General features: G+C 33.9%; 1 protein-coding gene across 5 annotated transcripts in view; it reads left to right on the top strand.

The window, feature by feature from the left end:
* The window catches only part of LMO3 (LIM domain only 3), a 57,587-nt gene that overhangs the window by 2,991 nt on the left and 39,595 nt on the right, over positions 1-15,001 (top strand). For 4 of the 5 annotated variants that reach the window (XM_037848099.1, XM_037848098.1, XM_037848100.1 and 1 more), the window contains one exon: positions 4,233-4,446. In XM_037848099.1, coding sequence (XP_037704027.1) covers positions 4,241-4,446 — 206 coding nt within the window. In that variant the 5' untranslated portion in view covers positions 4,233-4,240. Of the gene's footprint in view, positions 1-105; positions 263-4,232; positions 4,447-15,001 lie in introns of those variants that run through there. The other variant, XM_037848096.1, reaches the window with a different exon arrangement.

Raw genomic sequence — 15,001 nt, forward strand, 5'->3', positions numbered from 1 at the left:
GCGAGGGGCTCTGTGTTTGCGCCCCGTCTCGTCTGGCCACCCTCATCCCTTCCCCCACCTCCTGCCGCTACTTCGACCCGCTCCCAAAGTGGCTTTCACAATAGCCAGTCCTCAGCTGTGTAGGATGCGCACCAGGTCCACACTTAAGCCAAACCGAGGAGACCCCCTTCCACTTGTACCTTTCGGCTTGGTGCTCAATGCAAAGCTGCTGCAACTCAGGCACGCCTAAATCAACTCATGCAGAAAAAGGAGAAAAGTTTTGGTAAGGTTACAATCTATCATAGATGCACTTTGCCGGCGCTCGGCACTCTTAGCTGCTCAAAAGGCTTCCAGCTCTTCCGCCGCTTTTGTGTCTTTCTAAAAGATCCGAAATATTATTATTGTAACTGCTTTGAAAGACTGCTGCTGCTTAAACCAATTAATCTTGCTAGGTGCAACAAATACTGCTACATTCTTTGCAAATCATCCCTGTGTGGCTGCAAAGCCACAACCACAAAAGGCTGGAGCATAAACTCCGCAAGGGATTCTTTGTTAGAGTGTATGTATGTTTCTTATTTTTTTTTTTTTTTTTTTTTATTTTGCATGTGAGCTGCATCAAAATTGAACTCAGTCTTGCAAATCTCTTGTTGGCCTTTGCCAAGCACTAGCACTTTGCTGCCATGGTAACTGTAATTAAACTGATAAGAGTGGGAAAATGTCAGTATCTCTGAGCCTTGCAGCTGCATTGGAGAAAAAGGGAATCAAATTGGTTCCCAGCTCCATTGCTCAAAGGGTGGGGGGGGGGGGCGGGAATGGAAGGATGGGGGGGGCTGGGAGTTGAAGGGGCAGAACAGAGTTAAGCAGTGCCTGAGATCTGGGGACAGTGCCTGAGATCTGGGGACATCTATTTGCATTGTTGCCCCTTAGGGGGCTGCAGCCTGTAGGGATGCTCTGGGCCAGTGAACAGAGAGAACAAGCTTTTAGGCCCAATCCAGTTTTCCAGTAGGGGTTGGGGGCTGAGGAGAGGATGAAGATGGGTAGGAGGAGAGAAAATCTTTTGTTTGGTACCTCTTGGCAATGGAATGGCCCTGTTAGCCAAATTCTTTTAATCTGTGTCACTGCTTCCAGCTGCAGGACCTGCATTCTCATTTTAGCACCTTCCTGAGGCACCTCATCTCTGCCAATCCCCTTTATGTATTCCCTCTTTCTTTTCCTACTCCCAAACTGTTCTCTTTGCATCTTCTGAGGGGGGACAAAATATTTTCCATTCACTATATGTAGTTAGACCAAATACATAAAAGACTTTTTCTAAGTGCTGCAAATCTTTTATTATTATTATTATTATTATTATTATTATTATTATTATTTAAACCCCTGTGTGTTATGGAGTTGTGGCTACTTTGTTGTGTTAACTACTGAAGCTGAGACTGTGCGGATGAATGGCACAGAACAAGGGAACATAATGGAGGCAATCAACCGTTAGGCCGCCTCACAATACAATCCAGGCAATTAAAAGCTCACCAGAGTTTAAATGAAATGGTTCTACTTATTTCTGCACACCACACTGCACAGGCTATTATTTATGTCTTTTTTTAAAATTATGATTTCCCTTAAACTGTCAAATAACTCAGAATGGCAGGGTCTCAGAGGCAATAAGAATTTCCCTCAGAACAATTTACATGCCAATCTAAAACAAGTTATGAGTCCTGATGTGCTGTAAGCAACTCGTGAAATGTTTCTCCGCTTATGAACACGGAACTCTACCCAGACACGTTCTTCTGGATGTCGAGAGGAGGCCACTAACTGCTTCATGTCTTTTAGATACATGGAAATGGGGTAACTAAGAAATAGTTTCTTTTCTACAACTGTTAACTTGCATACTATTGAAAAGGTTCCGTTTTCGAGGGGAATGTGATGTTCTTTAAAAGAAGTTACTGGGATGGAGTATAAAATATCAAACTCCTTTTATGCCCAGGGCCAAGCAGAATGTAAGAGTTTCAGATATTAATTGGCCTCTGAGTGCTAAATTAAAATGTCAACACAATAAAAACATTTTGTGAAGACAAGCAGATAGTGTTACTTGTGCCAAAATGTTGTATCTGGTTGCAAAACATTTTGAATAAAGATAGTTGACTTTCTGTGCTTCATAGTAATAACAGAACTGTGAGAAATATAGCTTAGCTACTTCTAAGAAGGTTTTTTTTTTTTTCAAGTCTCATCTTTGAGCTATGGGATTTAAAAAATAATAGCCTTATAAATTAGAAAATTAAAAATGCCTACTCTGAATGTATCTGGATACAGAATGTCATTCAGTATATCAAAATATTCCCCCTCCCCCCAGATATATGATTATGAGGCACTTGGGTATGTTCTGTACTGTAATTAATGGGATTCATTCCTTATGCACCTTGCTAGAAGTGGATAACCATTTCTGATCAAAGAAACTTCATTTGTTAGAAGTTCTAGAGAGTGAGATTTAGTAGAGCTATCAAGGGTTATGATTAATCTACACTAGGCCCTCAGCTCCTTCAAAGAAAAGGAACAGATAGCAGGCTATAGAGATACCACCTGCTCTTCTGTAAAAATCCAGCTGCTAGTCTGCAGCTCTGGCAACCACGGCTATGAATTCTGTGCAGAAAGAACAGCCACCTTGCTTTCTCCCCTGCTATTCCCTACTCCAGGTCTCTACCAGACAAGTTATTTTCGAATGAAAGTTCAACATCATAACACTAGTATGTACAATTCATGTATTATTTGTAGCTAGAAAAGTTATTCAACTGTGGGAGTACACTGATGTCTCCGTGTGATTTTTTAAAGAAAAGATGGTTGATGGAAATGGAGGTGAAGCATTCATCAGAAGGCATCAGAGGAAACTGAAGAGGGTTTAGGTATTTTTGAGGAAATACACAGGAAATGCAGAAGATTATAGCTTGACATTTCCTTTTTTGAAACTGTTTCAAGTGCATGCACTTTTGGTGTCTTATATCCTACTACATCCAGGTTTAAAACTTTATGCCTGGAAGAGGAAGCAAAGGATAGCAGAGGGATCTCTGGACTGCGAAAGGCCACCTAGTCCCAAGTCTAGTGCAAAACTATCGTTCAGCACTGAGCGAGTCTTTCAACCTCTCTTGGGCCTCTGTATCATAATTTGTAAAATGAGCAGATGATATCTGCTGTATGTTAGGTACTTCAAGAGAGTTCTTTGATAAATATGATGACTTTTAATAGTTGGTCCAGCTTTTACCCCAGCCGGGTGTTTGACACTTAGGAAATAAACTCGAAGGTGAATATCTTCCTTATTGAAAAGATTTCAGTCAAGTTGTAAAAACCAAGAGAACTTGGCTGGACCTCTTATTTATGAAGGAAATATATAGGTCTAAAATATATAAATACCCCTATGTCTGTACAGTCGATACGTAATATACATATATATTATAGTTATATATGTTGATGTAATTTTATATATATATAATTATATATATTTGGACTTTGTCTTCTGTTGTTTCTTCTTTCCCCCATAAAATAAATAAGTATATTATTATGTTAATGAATTATTTAATCTTATACTTTGGCTTTGTATAAAAGCAAGTCATGTATAGTTAGTTGATATGCCATTAATATGGGCATTGACAGATACTTGTGAAAATATTTTTATTTTAATATAGTGAGTACTTTGAAATATTGAAGACTCAAGGAAAAATGTGAATACAAATAAGTAATATAGGGTTGGTGAGCTTTTCAGGTCATTGTAAAGTGGAAGTAGCGTGCATACAGGGTGCCCTCTCCTTCCACCATCAAGCACATATGAAGTGAAATTTTTAATCAATTAAGAAAAACTCATTTTTGATTCTTATAGACTATGCATGGATTAGTTTGTTAAATAACTTTCTTTAAAAATTATTAGCCATTTACTAATATTTCTCCCTAAAGGAAATTTTCTGTGAGGGGAACAGGAACACTGTAAAATTACTTAACGTTATTTAACTCTGGGTATATAATGTAAGCTTACCGTTTACAACATGAATTCATTATCTTTACCACTTTATACCTGTGACATTGGTAAATGATTTGACAAGGACTTTAAAGTTTGAGGCTTTTTCCAAAATTTAGTTTGATTTCAGGACAGCCCTAAAAAAGAAAATCTAACACTTCTACAAAAGACAATATTAGATATGTAACTTGTTTCAGGTCTTTGACATCTTTTTATTCTGTCTCATAGTCCCAGCTCTCTTTTTGCTTTTGTCTTGTTTTAGGTATACAAATGCTCTCAGTCCAGCCAGACACCAAGCCGAAAGGTTGTGCTGGCTGCAACCGAAAGATCAAGGACCGATATCTTCTAAAGGCACTGGACAAATACTGGCATGAAGACTGCTTGAAGTGTGCCTGCTGCGACTGTCGTTTGGGAGAAGTGGGCTCCACCCTGTACACTAAAGCTAATCTCATCCTTTGTCGCAGAGACTATCTGAGGTAGGAATTATCCTTTACAAAATACTTTTGTAAGTGTGCTTTTTGTTTGCATTTCCTTACTGCCAGCTTATATTCCTGAAAGATGTTGACCTGTCAGTCTTTAAAATGTTGCCCAGTGTGTTTACACAAATTACTGCCAACAAAACACAGTATCTAAAGTATTTGGATTTGGCATGCTGGGATGTTCATACTTAGGAAGAGATTATTCCACTGACTATATTGAAACTGCCAGTTAATGTCAAGGATGTATTTGACAGAAATAAGCATATGTTTTTAAATTAGAGCCTAAGGGGCAAGTAGGCTGAGAATAACCCAAAGAAATGGGTCAGTTGCTTGGTTAAACATCTGATTCTATTTTTGAAAAGTCCAACTTGAGAAACATACATGTGAAGTATTTTAACTACTGCCTCTTATTTGGGCCTGAATTTTGTCCTCTAAAGTTATTCAGCGATCCTTTCTGATTCAGCTTTGACAGAGAACTTCAGTTTTAAATTCTTAACTGGTAGTTTTGCAAACTTTCCCCAAGTGTGAATACATCTCCCTCCCACCAGTCCTTCCAAATGGCCTTCACAAAGATATCACTGAGCATTGACCAGCCACAGAATTGCCAGGAGCTTTATGAAAATAACAAAGTAAAGGCCCCATCATTAGGGGAAATGATAGCCACCCTCCAAAGACTACACATCTGAACAGCTTCAGGAGAAAGCAGATGTTCTTGGTTATATACCCATGAGACTGACTGGGAGGTAAAGCATCCGTGCACTGAAGTCCTTTCATGTTCCCCAGCCTGTAGTACTCAACACATACATTTCTATTTAGGAAAAACTATTTTGCTTTTCAGGGAACTTTGTGACATCATTCAGCTGCAAATTATTTTATTAATAAAGCACAATCTATCAAATTTGGGAAATGATATATGGCATCATTTGGGTGTTCATATTTGATATAGTGGATCATTTTTCTAATATGACATCTGAATTTTTGAATTTTTGACATAAAATGTATCAGCAGTAACTCAACCATCCTGGTCATTTTAGGAGGTGTTTTCTAGGGAATTTGGTGTTGTTGAGTATGTAATTTAGTTATTTTCAGTCAAATTCAATCTGTATGTTCAAAATACATCATTTGATTAATGGTGGTGAATCTAGTACTGTTTATCAGATTCTACTCTGTCCCCTTTTAGGCCTGCCTCAGCTGGCAACTCCTAATTACGACTACTTGTTACTGCTTTCTCTGTGCTCCAGGTACACAAAACACACATTCCAACAATGGCAAGTGACGCCCTACTGTCAGGGTTTCCCTTATTTTGATGACACAACTAATCAGAATTAACATATTTCATGGGTCTTTTAGAACTCTCTAGTCTTGGAACTTTTCTCTTTGAAATAAAAATGTTTCCTCTGTTCTTTTTGAGTTAGAGCTGCATTTCCACAGAAAGTATCTGCATTTGCTTTTAGTGATTTAACATTGCTTACCTAGTTTTGCTTCACCTATACTAACAAACAGGCAAAGCTTTTTGACTCCTTCTGGACTTTTCCATTTGTTTATAATTTCCGTATCTCAAGCGGATTTATATTAGAACAATTCCAAACACAGAGTTTATATAGTCAGGGCAAGGTTTTCTAATAAGCAAATAAAGTAAAAAATGAAATAAAATTTAAAGGAAGTCTCTTGAAACATTTGAATACTTGTAAAAAAAAAATGTAAAGATACCAGTGAAAAACCTGTGTTGTAAGTAAAGCTGCTTTACAATTGTCAGTATAGTATCGAGCAAGAAAAAGTAAATTTTTTTTGTTTTGTTCTTCCTTATGGTCAGAAAAACATGATGTTAGTGGCATTTGATAATCTCATGTGAGTGTTTTGTTGAAGGGGATTTATCAAAATAGTTTTTGTATCAGAAATCTTTATTTCTAAAAGGGTCTAGATGTTTTTTGTGATATAACTCAGTTAATTTTGGATTGGCTCAAACTTTTAATACTAGTTAACTTTATTAAAAATATAATCATACTTTCTCATATATAAACTTTGGTAGTAATTGCCAATATATTAATTTATCAGTATACAATTTCCTCTTAAATTGGTCATTACCACAGTAATGGCCAGTTGTTATGTTAACAGCCTGAGGGTTGTTAACATTTCAAACTAAGTTGTTAATAGCAAGTTTATCCCTTATTTAAACTGAAGATTTGCCTTATATAGCAAGACTTCTTTGGCAACTGCAATTCTTCAACACTTGAAAATTACAGAAGGAAAGTGAGGAATGGGGGGTTGTGTGTGTAAAGACATCGTGTTTCATAGATTATGCCACAGATGTGGTATTAGCTTTGTGCGGAAAGCATGCATCTCAGTGAACTGTATATACTTTCAACGGCATATGTCTCTGATGGACAAATTAGCCTGATTCTGTGTGTTAAATTAAATGAATTTTATTTACAAATTAATTTCTTTGGATGTGTATAAGAAGTCATTTAAAATTTTCACTGAATGCCTTCTATGTGAGAGGCTTAATTGTAGGCAGTGGATAAAATTAAGGCAAAAAGGGAGCTGCACCTAAAATTGCTCTTAATTGTTTAATTACACAAAATCTGTAATATAATCAGTGAATACGTAGTTTTCTGTGACTGTTTTCCAGAGCTTCGAAAATAATTTTTCTCATTTCTCTCCTGGTTCAGATTTTTTTTTTTTTTATACAGCCACTTCTTAATCACTGAAATTCTATTAAAATGTGGATTTGTTTTGTTTTGTCTTTGGATTTTATGTAATTTTTTTGAGGTGTCACACAGGCCAAAAATAAATTACAGATTTGTATTTTGCTGTATAAATCCATAGACACCTAAGAACACGGAAAATGATTATAAAAAAATAGTTTTTCTGTATTAGTAAATTATTGGTAATAGATATTATTTCGGGCCAGATGTTTCATATGTAAGGAAAAGTGAAATATTCTTGCCAATTGTATTCAACTTCCTAAATAATGTCTCTCTCCAAAAAAAAAAAAAAAAAAAAAAAAAAAAAAAAAAATGAAAGAAAGAAAGAAAAATTAAAAAAAAAAACCACTTCTGGTGCTTTACTATGAGTCTCAGATCTACATTTTATGTTGTATTGCTTTGGTTAGTGATAGTGATGACATGTTTTACAAGCTCTTTGAATGATGACTTATGATATTAAATGATACGAGAACTATCAGAAATTAGGTATTTTCTTAAGGATTGTAGAAACTATTATTGTAGTAAATGATTTCTTTCAGATTTGTTTTTTCTCCTTTGTGGCACAATTGAATATATTTAAGAAGAGGAAAAGACAGATACTGTACAATCTGTGTTCTGAGTTTCAAACCTTAACAGTGGAATAGTTTACTTTCCACAACAAGGCTGATATAATATTTTTTTTTTGCAGAACATAAAATGCATGTATCTGAAAAGGCGGAATTTACCTATTTGTAGGATTGTTTTCCTCGTTTGGAAACTCATTAGTTAAAGGAATATAAGAATTGGACTTTTCAAAATTCCCTCTATTCTCAAGCTTTCTGACTAAAATCATGAAGTCAATCTACCAGTCAATATTTACATGCCAGGACCTAGAAATGTTTCTGTTAAAAATGTGTCCAAAGCTTATGTACATAACCGTTTTCATTTTTAAAAGGTAAGCTTATAACAAGATGCCTAAAGTAGATTAGCAAGTATTATGTAAAATAGCACAATTTTAGTAATGATTCTAGTCACTGCTAAACTATCATCCATATTTCAGCTTGGAAAATAGGAATAAAGTTGTCAGTGTATAATCAGTTTTAGAATTAAGATTTTTGTGTTAAGCATTAAACAATCAGAAATAGGAGAAATATCAAAATATTTTACTTTCTGTCTTGGAGGCAATAAAGAACAAAACTTACCACTCAAACTTTTGGGTAATTTTTGTTTGTGTTTGTTGAAGCCTGTAACTTCTTACTTGTGATATATTTTAAGCATTTGGTAGACACAGGCTGTATCTTGCGTCTCTTGCCACAGAGTTTTATTCAAAGCGCCATAAAAGCTACTTTTAGCTCCTCCTATAAGAGAAGCTGAAAATGTCTTACATAAAATTTAATACAACTTGCTGTTTTTATTTCTGAGGATTTGTTTAAAATGAAACTACTGAGAAAGAGTGATGCTTCACATTCCACCATAGTTGCCAATTAACTAATATGAGCTGAGCCTGGTATTCTGACTACAAATTTTATATGATTTAATTTATTATAAATAAACTTTAAAATAGAAAATTAAAGTAAAATGCTATATAGAACATTTATCTAGCCCAGTTTATTTCAAACTGATCAGCTTGGTGCTTCTGAAATTTCATATAAGGTTAAATCTATATTGGCACATAATTATAGCCTTAAAAGTAAATATGAATATGTTATTAATGTTGTTTTATCTGGTAATTCACAGCACAGATTTAAAAAAAAAATTTAAATGGGGTGCTCATTCTTTTTTCTTTCAATGCTATCTTTCTATTATTAGACTTTTGGGAAGTAGTACATCATTATTTGAAAAATCACATTTTATTGTTTTAAATTTTTGAACACTTAAGCTTTTATTTGGAATACAAGTGATAAACTTTTTCTCTTTGAGCTTTTGAGCTTTCTTAAAACTTTATTATAGCCATGTTTTACCATATTTAAATGTCTACGTTAGTCTCTGTTATGAAATATTTTGGCATACAAGTATATTAGACAACATGGTCTGCCAAAAATATACTGTTATATTCCTTGCTAATTAGCTTATCTTATTTGTAGCTTTATAAAAAATGTGTTTTTAAGATGATTTTTCCTGTTTCCATCAGAAAGAATTATTGAAATCTATCTCAGACATTTTAAACTATGTTCTATTCATTAACCAGCATAAATGGGGAGTGATAATGTACAATATTTTGGGAGCATGTCCCACACTCTGAGGGAAAAAAACACAAAAAAACTGGTGAATTCACACTTGCTCTACTGAGTGAAAACTCCTCTACTACAATTTCTGTTAAAAATATTTAATCCGTTACATGTTTAGAATTCCTTCTAATTTTTAAGTTTATCTACAATATCTTTCCATCCTTAATTCTGACATACATCCATTTTCAATGAATGTGTATTTATATATCTAATGTAGTTAATTATTTTAGCCTTGTGGCTTTGTGCTTTGTTTTATGGATTTGAGATATTCCTTAGTTGGATATTAAAAATTAAAAAAAACTTACCTTTTTTCTCTATCTTTACAGTTTATCTTTTTATAAAGCATGGAATACTTCAGTCAGGATAGCTTTTACACATAAGATGGATATGTTAGACATACCTGACTTAGCAAAAAATATTCTGTTTTTATAAGTATATTTAGGATTAAATGCATCTGGAAGAAATGCATTTGAGAATTGCTAAAACTGCTTATTTTGCACTTTATAAATACATAGAACTCTGGGAAAGAATCTCTATTTTTGGTTGCTCTTAGAATATATCAAAGTAAGCCAGCACTTCATTTATAAACTCCCCATTAACTTCCACTAAGTGACTAATAATAAATTTTAATGCTGTGTTTTGACTGCATAAACATAATTTATTAAAAGAATCTCATTTTAAAAATATGCTGAAAGTAGTAATTTTGTAAATGGTTTGGATGAATATATGTATTGTAGAAATGTGTTATGTAGTTCAGTTTTCTGCTTCACATAAAAATTATATAGCCTAAAAGAAGAATTGTGCCAACTAAACAACCATTGTATTTCCCTTCATTACATAGTGGGGTATTGAAATTTAATTTTGTATTTGTTTTTAAAACATTCTTTCAGTTCCTCTGAGAATGTCTTCTGTTATTCAGAATCATACACTGCAACCTCATCCCTACTTCAAAAAAAATTTAGTTAACATATCTCACTTTTCTCAATGAATGTTAAAATATATTAATTGTAAATGCAGGACAAGTTCTTGAAAACAAGAAAAACAGAAATAAAAATAGCAATATTCTATTCAAGTGACTAAGTGCTTTTATAAAACAGCATGACATGAGCCATGTTTCTTGAGAAAGGCATTTTCATTTCTTTTCTCTCTTCTTTTCTATTTTTTTTTGTTTCACAGCCCTGTAAAGGTCGGTTTATGTAAGTGATTACTCATAGTGATACATGGAATTTCCCCTGTTGAGCATTATGAAAGGGTGTGGGTGTGCACATACAGATATTAGAATCTGTATAACATTAGAATAAACATTACATTCTGTCTTCATGGACTTGGACCCCATCATCTCAGTTTCAGAGGGTTTGACACTTGTAAAATTCAGATACTGGACGCCAGCTAATTTCTTATTATTGCAAACTAAAGCATTGATTTATTCTTATAGGGTTTTCACCGTCCCAAGAGGAATGACAAATTGTAAAATAAAACTACAGAATGCCTAAATTTTATTCCCTGGTGATTTTTATCATCTAGTTCTGTTTTTCTTAACTCCGAGGGAGTCTGATACTGTCCTTGGTCTGTTTCAACCATTGTAACGTACTTGTTTTGATGATTAGCTATGCATTTCTCTTTTCAAGGCCCTTATAAGAAATTTATTTTGAAATGAAGGTTTACATTGTGAAGGAAAAAAATGTGGCATTTAGATTTTCATTTCTTACCTTAAAGCAATTTCTTTTGTCTATTGAAAACTTTTTTTTCCCTATTATCAGTATTACTGGATAATTTTTCTCTAAAGGTGTTAGGATCTATACATTCCCTTTTATTACACTCATTAAACATATTTACTATATCCACAAAATACCCACATGAATCCTACGCATTCACCCAAGTCACTTTTGGTTTCAGGCCCTATATTTTCAAAATTTCCTAATAAACCTTTTACTTCTTGACAGTCTTTTTGTAGTTAGGTAAAGCTTCTAAATCTTTTGTTGAATTTCTTTGCTCCATAGGGTTAGTTTGTTATGATACAAAAATCTCTAGCAGTGGGCTTTACTAGTTTAAATAAAATCACACTTGAGATAAGTAATCATCTTGGAATATTCAGATCCCTGACTTGAAGTTGGAAAATTAATATTAAGCTGCGTGTATTGTCAGACTCTAACCAGCATGTGTTGTTATGATTCAATTTAATATCAAAAACTCTCCAACTGGGCTATGGGGAAAATAAAAGACTCTTAGGAATTCAAAGAGTATTTGCAGAGGAGTTCTCCAAAGCCATATTTAAGTAAAATTGTTATTACTAATCCAGTAAAGCATCATTCACATTAAATCCATCCTTATTAACAAAAACAGAAAATCAGTCTTAGTAAACATAAATATCAACTCTGACAAGGCCTAGTAAAAGGGACAAGAAAGTTCATAAAATGTGCTAATGCTAACACATAATAGTAATCTAAACACCAGAGGGAAAAGATAAATTTCCATTTCACTTATGCTGTGGAGTCCCAGCAGGCAATATCAACGGCAAAAGGCAATTTTTAGAGATTGCTACTCTATTTTTATTTTCTAAAACCCTGATAACAACATGTTAATAGCAATTCTAGAAGAAATGTAAATTTAATTAATATTTTTAAAATTATTTTATTCACTTGTTTATGAAGATTTTGAAATCTCTCAAGTAATGTTCTTCGATACACTGCTCACCTTTCACCAAAAAGAAAAAGGTCAAGACTGTTTCACTTTAAAATACTTTATGGTATGGAACATGATGCTTGCTTTGTGTTACAACTGCTCAAAAAATATTCTGACCATCAGCTACATAAAAAGACTAGGTAAGATAAGTGATGACTACCTATTCCTTTACTTGGGTGCATAGAGACGGGGGAAGGGCATCGAAAAAGCAATCATAACTTCTGTATTAAATATGAGTATTCGTTTCATTGGGCAAGTTTGTGTTTTACAGGTGTGAAGTTGAACTATATTGACAACAAAATGTTAAAACCTGTAAGTATCACGTGTGAATATTCACGAAGAAATAGTTTGCACTTTGGAAGATATAGAGAAATTATAAGTTATTGAACTGCTTTAAAAGTTATTTAAAAAAAAAACAAAAAAAAAAAAAACAAAACAAAAAACTAGTATCTTCTCTGTCCACTCATTAGAAGAAAAATTTTTGAAAAGTTCTGAGCTAGAAGATTCTTTCCACAGCATGTCCTTTTTGAGAGAGAACTATTGAGGTTTTTATTTACAATTACACATATTGCCATCTTTTTAACAGTTTTACAGTGAAACAATTTAGTCACTTAAATATTTGAGTGCCAGTCGTTCATTCCTATAAATAATGAATGTAGACTATTATAGTTCTAATTGATTTTGTGTAATATATAAATAGAAATTTTAAAGTTATTAATATTTTACTATGCAAAGAATAATGTATTCAGTGAGTAGAATACGGAAGAACGTAAGGGTAAGTTATTTTCAAATTTTCTACAACTAATAAATATAGTCACAGTGGTTGTTAAATAAGTAAGTAAAATATATTTGAGTTTTAGTCTGGTTATGTCCTATGGAACCAATAGAGAGAACGAGAAGAAGTGTAATGAAGAAAGAATAGAAAAAATTTTGAAGAAGGGAGGTTATAACTAATAAGTAAAAATGGAGCTGTGTAAAAATCCTTTTTGGAAGCCAGTAGCCCTGTCATAAAAGCCGAGCTCCGAGTTTCATATTTATGTTTTGGGGATAGAGTAAGAAAGAGGTAGCTAGATAGCTTTCATGCTGTTTGTATTGTTCCAACTCTCATCACACATGTTGTTAAGCTAACAACAGAGGTGCAATCGATGCCTCTTGCAAAACGCTTAGCATCCCTGGCTCCTATTTTCTCATTCAACAAGTATCATTGTTCTGTATACTCTTGATACTGTACAAGGCCCTGGGATACAGCATTGAACAAAACGCAAAAATACCTCCTCCCCTCATAGAGTTTATATTCCAATTAGGGGAAGCAGATAATCAACAAAATAAGTAAGTATAGAGTATGTTATAAGGTGATGAACACTATGGGGGAAAAATACAAAGTGGTATGAGAGGTTTGCAGAATTTGTATGCATGCGTGTGTGTGTGATGGTGGGATTTGAAATATTAAATAGGGTAGAGAGAGATGGCCTCATTGAGATGGAGACTTGAGTAAAGACCTGAAGAAAATGAAGGAGCTAGCCATAGGAATCAATAGGAAGAAAGACATTCCTGGCTCAGGGAACAGCCAGTATAAAGGCCCTAGGATGGGATCTTCCTCCTTTGAGGACCATCAAGGATGCTAATGTAGCTGGAGTCAGTGGGAGCAGAAGACGCAGGATTAGTTATACCCTGTTGTTACATTCTGTTGTAATATTCTGTTATGACCAAAATATCCCTATCCATTTCCAAATGCCCCCTAAAGGATCGCTAACACTTTCCATTTGAGAACCACAGTAAAGCTTATCCATTCAGGCTGTTCATGAATTAATTCCATTAGGGATTAGAGGCCTCATCTGTTAAACTAAGTGGGATCTTTTTTTCCCATTTATTATTTACTGGCAGTTCCTTTGGATATCTTTTTATTTGGCTCCATTGATGACCCTGTGTGATTGAGTAATATTATGAATCTGAAAATAGACCTCAGGATTTGGTCACTTGACTGTTGCTAAACAATGGGTGATGATGATATAGTTGTTGTTGTTTTTTTTTTAAGTCAAGGCATCTACTTACAAGTACTAATATGATTAATGGACTATTTATACATCATAGTATTACAATCTGAAATACAAGGGAACACCCATATTCATGAGCACCAGGGCTGTCTACACAGTACGTGGGAGAGTTATCACCTTGAACATTAAACTCCATCCTGATCACAAAGTGATTGATATTTTTTTAACACTTGGGTAAGAAAAATCGCAAAGATGTGGATTTTGCAAGGCTGCCAGTTTTCTACTCTTGAGGTGGAAACATCAGTTTTTCCAGGCCTGAAGACTAATTTTTTTCTCTTTTATTCATTTTTTTAGAGCCAAGCAGTACCCTATTTAGTTGAATTATTCTCTAGTAAAACCATTTCAAATAAAATAGTTGCTCTAATTATTTTAAATGTATTCAAATCCAGAATTGAGAGAAAACAAGTTAAAGATATTGCTATTTAAAACAATTTATTTAACCACATTCTAGATGAGAAGAGATGAGACATGTTACATAAGTGTCCTGTTTATACTTATATTTCTCACTGCTGACCCTAGCTCACTAATATTAATTTCAAATCAATAAGAACTAAGCATTAATCTTCAAAACTAAAATAATCATATGCATTCCTATTAATAAGAGCAGGATTTGTATGTAAAACTATTTTCAAAAGTTAAAAAAGTTAAATGTAAAGTTTAAGTGTAAATCAAAGTACTTGAGCCTATATTCTAAAGTCACAAATCTTTTATGATTTCCTGTATAACTGAAGTGGTAGGATTTATCTGTTCGGTAGTAAACGGAGCCTTTCCTTTTCTCCACAACTCAGATTTTTACTAGTTTCTCAAGTCGCAGGCTCTATTACATTCATTTTAACTTATAAAATGTATTTTAAATCATTCACTGTTTCTAATTTTTCTACCACATACACTGTTACCCCTTCCA

This window comes from Choloepus didactylus, chromosome 8 (assembly GCF_015220235.1).
Source record: "Choloepus didactylus isolate mChoDid1 chromosome 8, mChoDid1.pri, whole genome shotgun sequence".
NCBI lineage: Eukaryota > Metazoa > Chordata > Mammalia > Pilosa > Megalonychidae > Choloepus > Choloepus didactylus.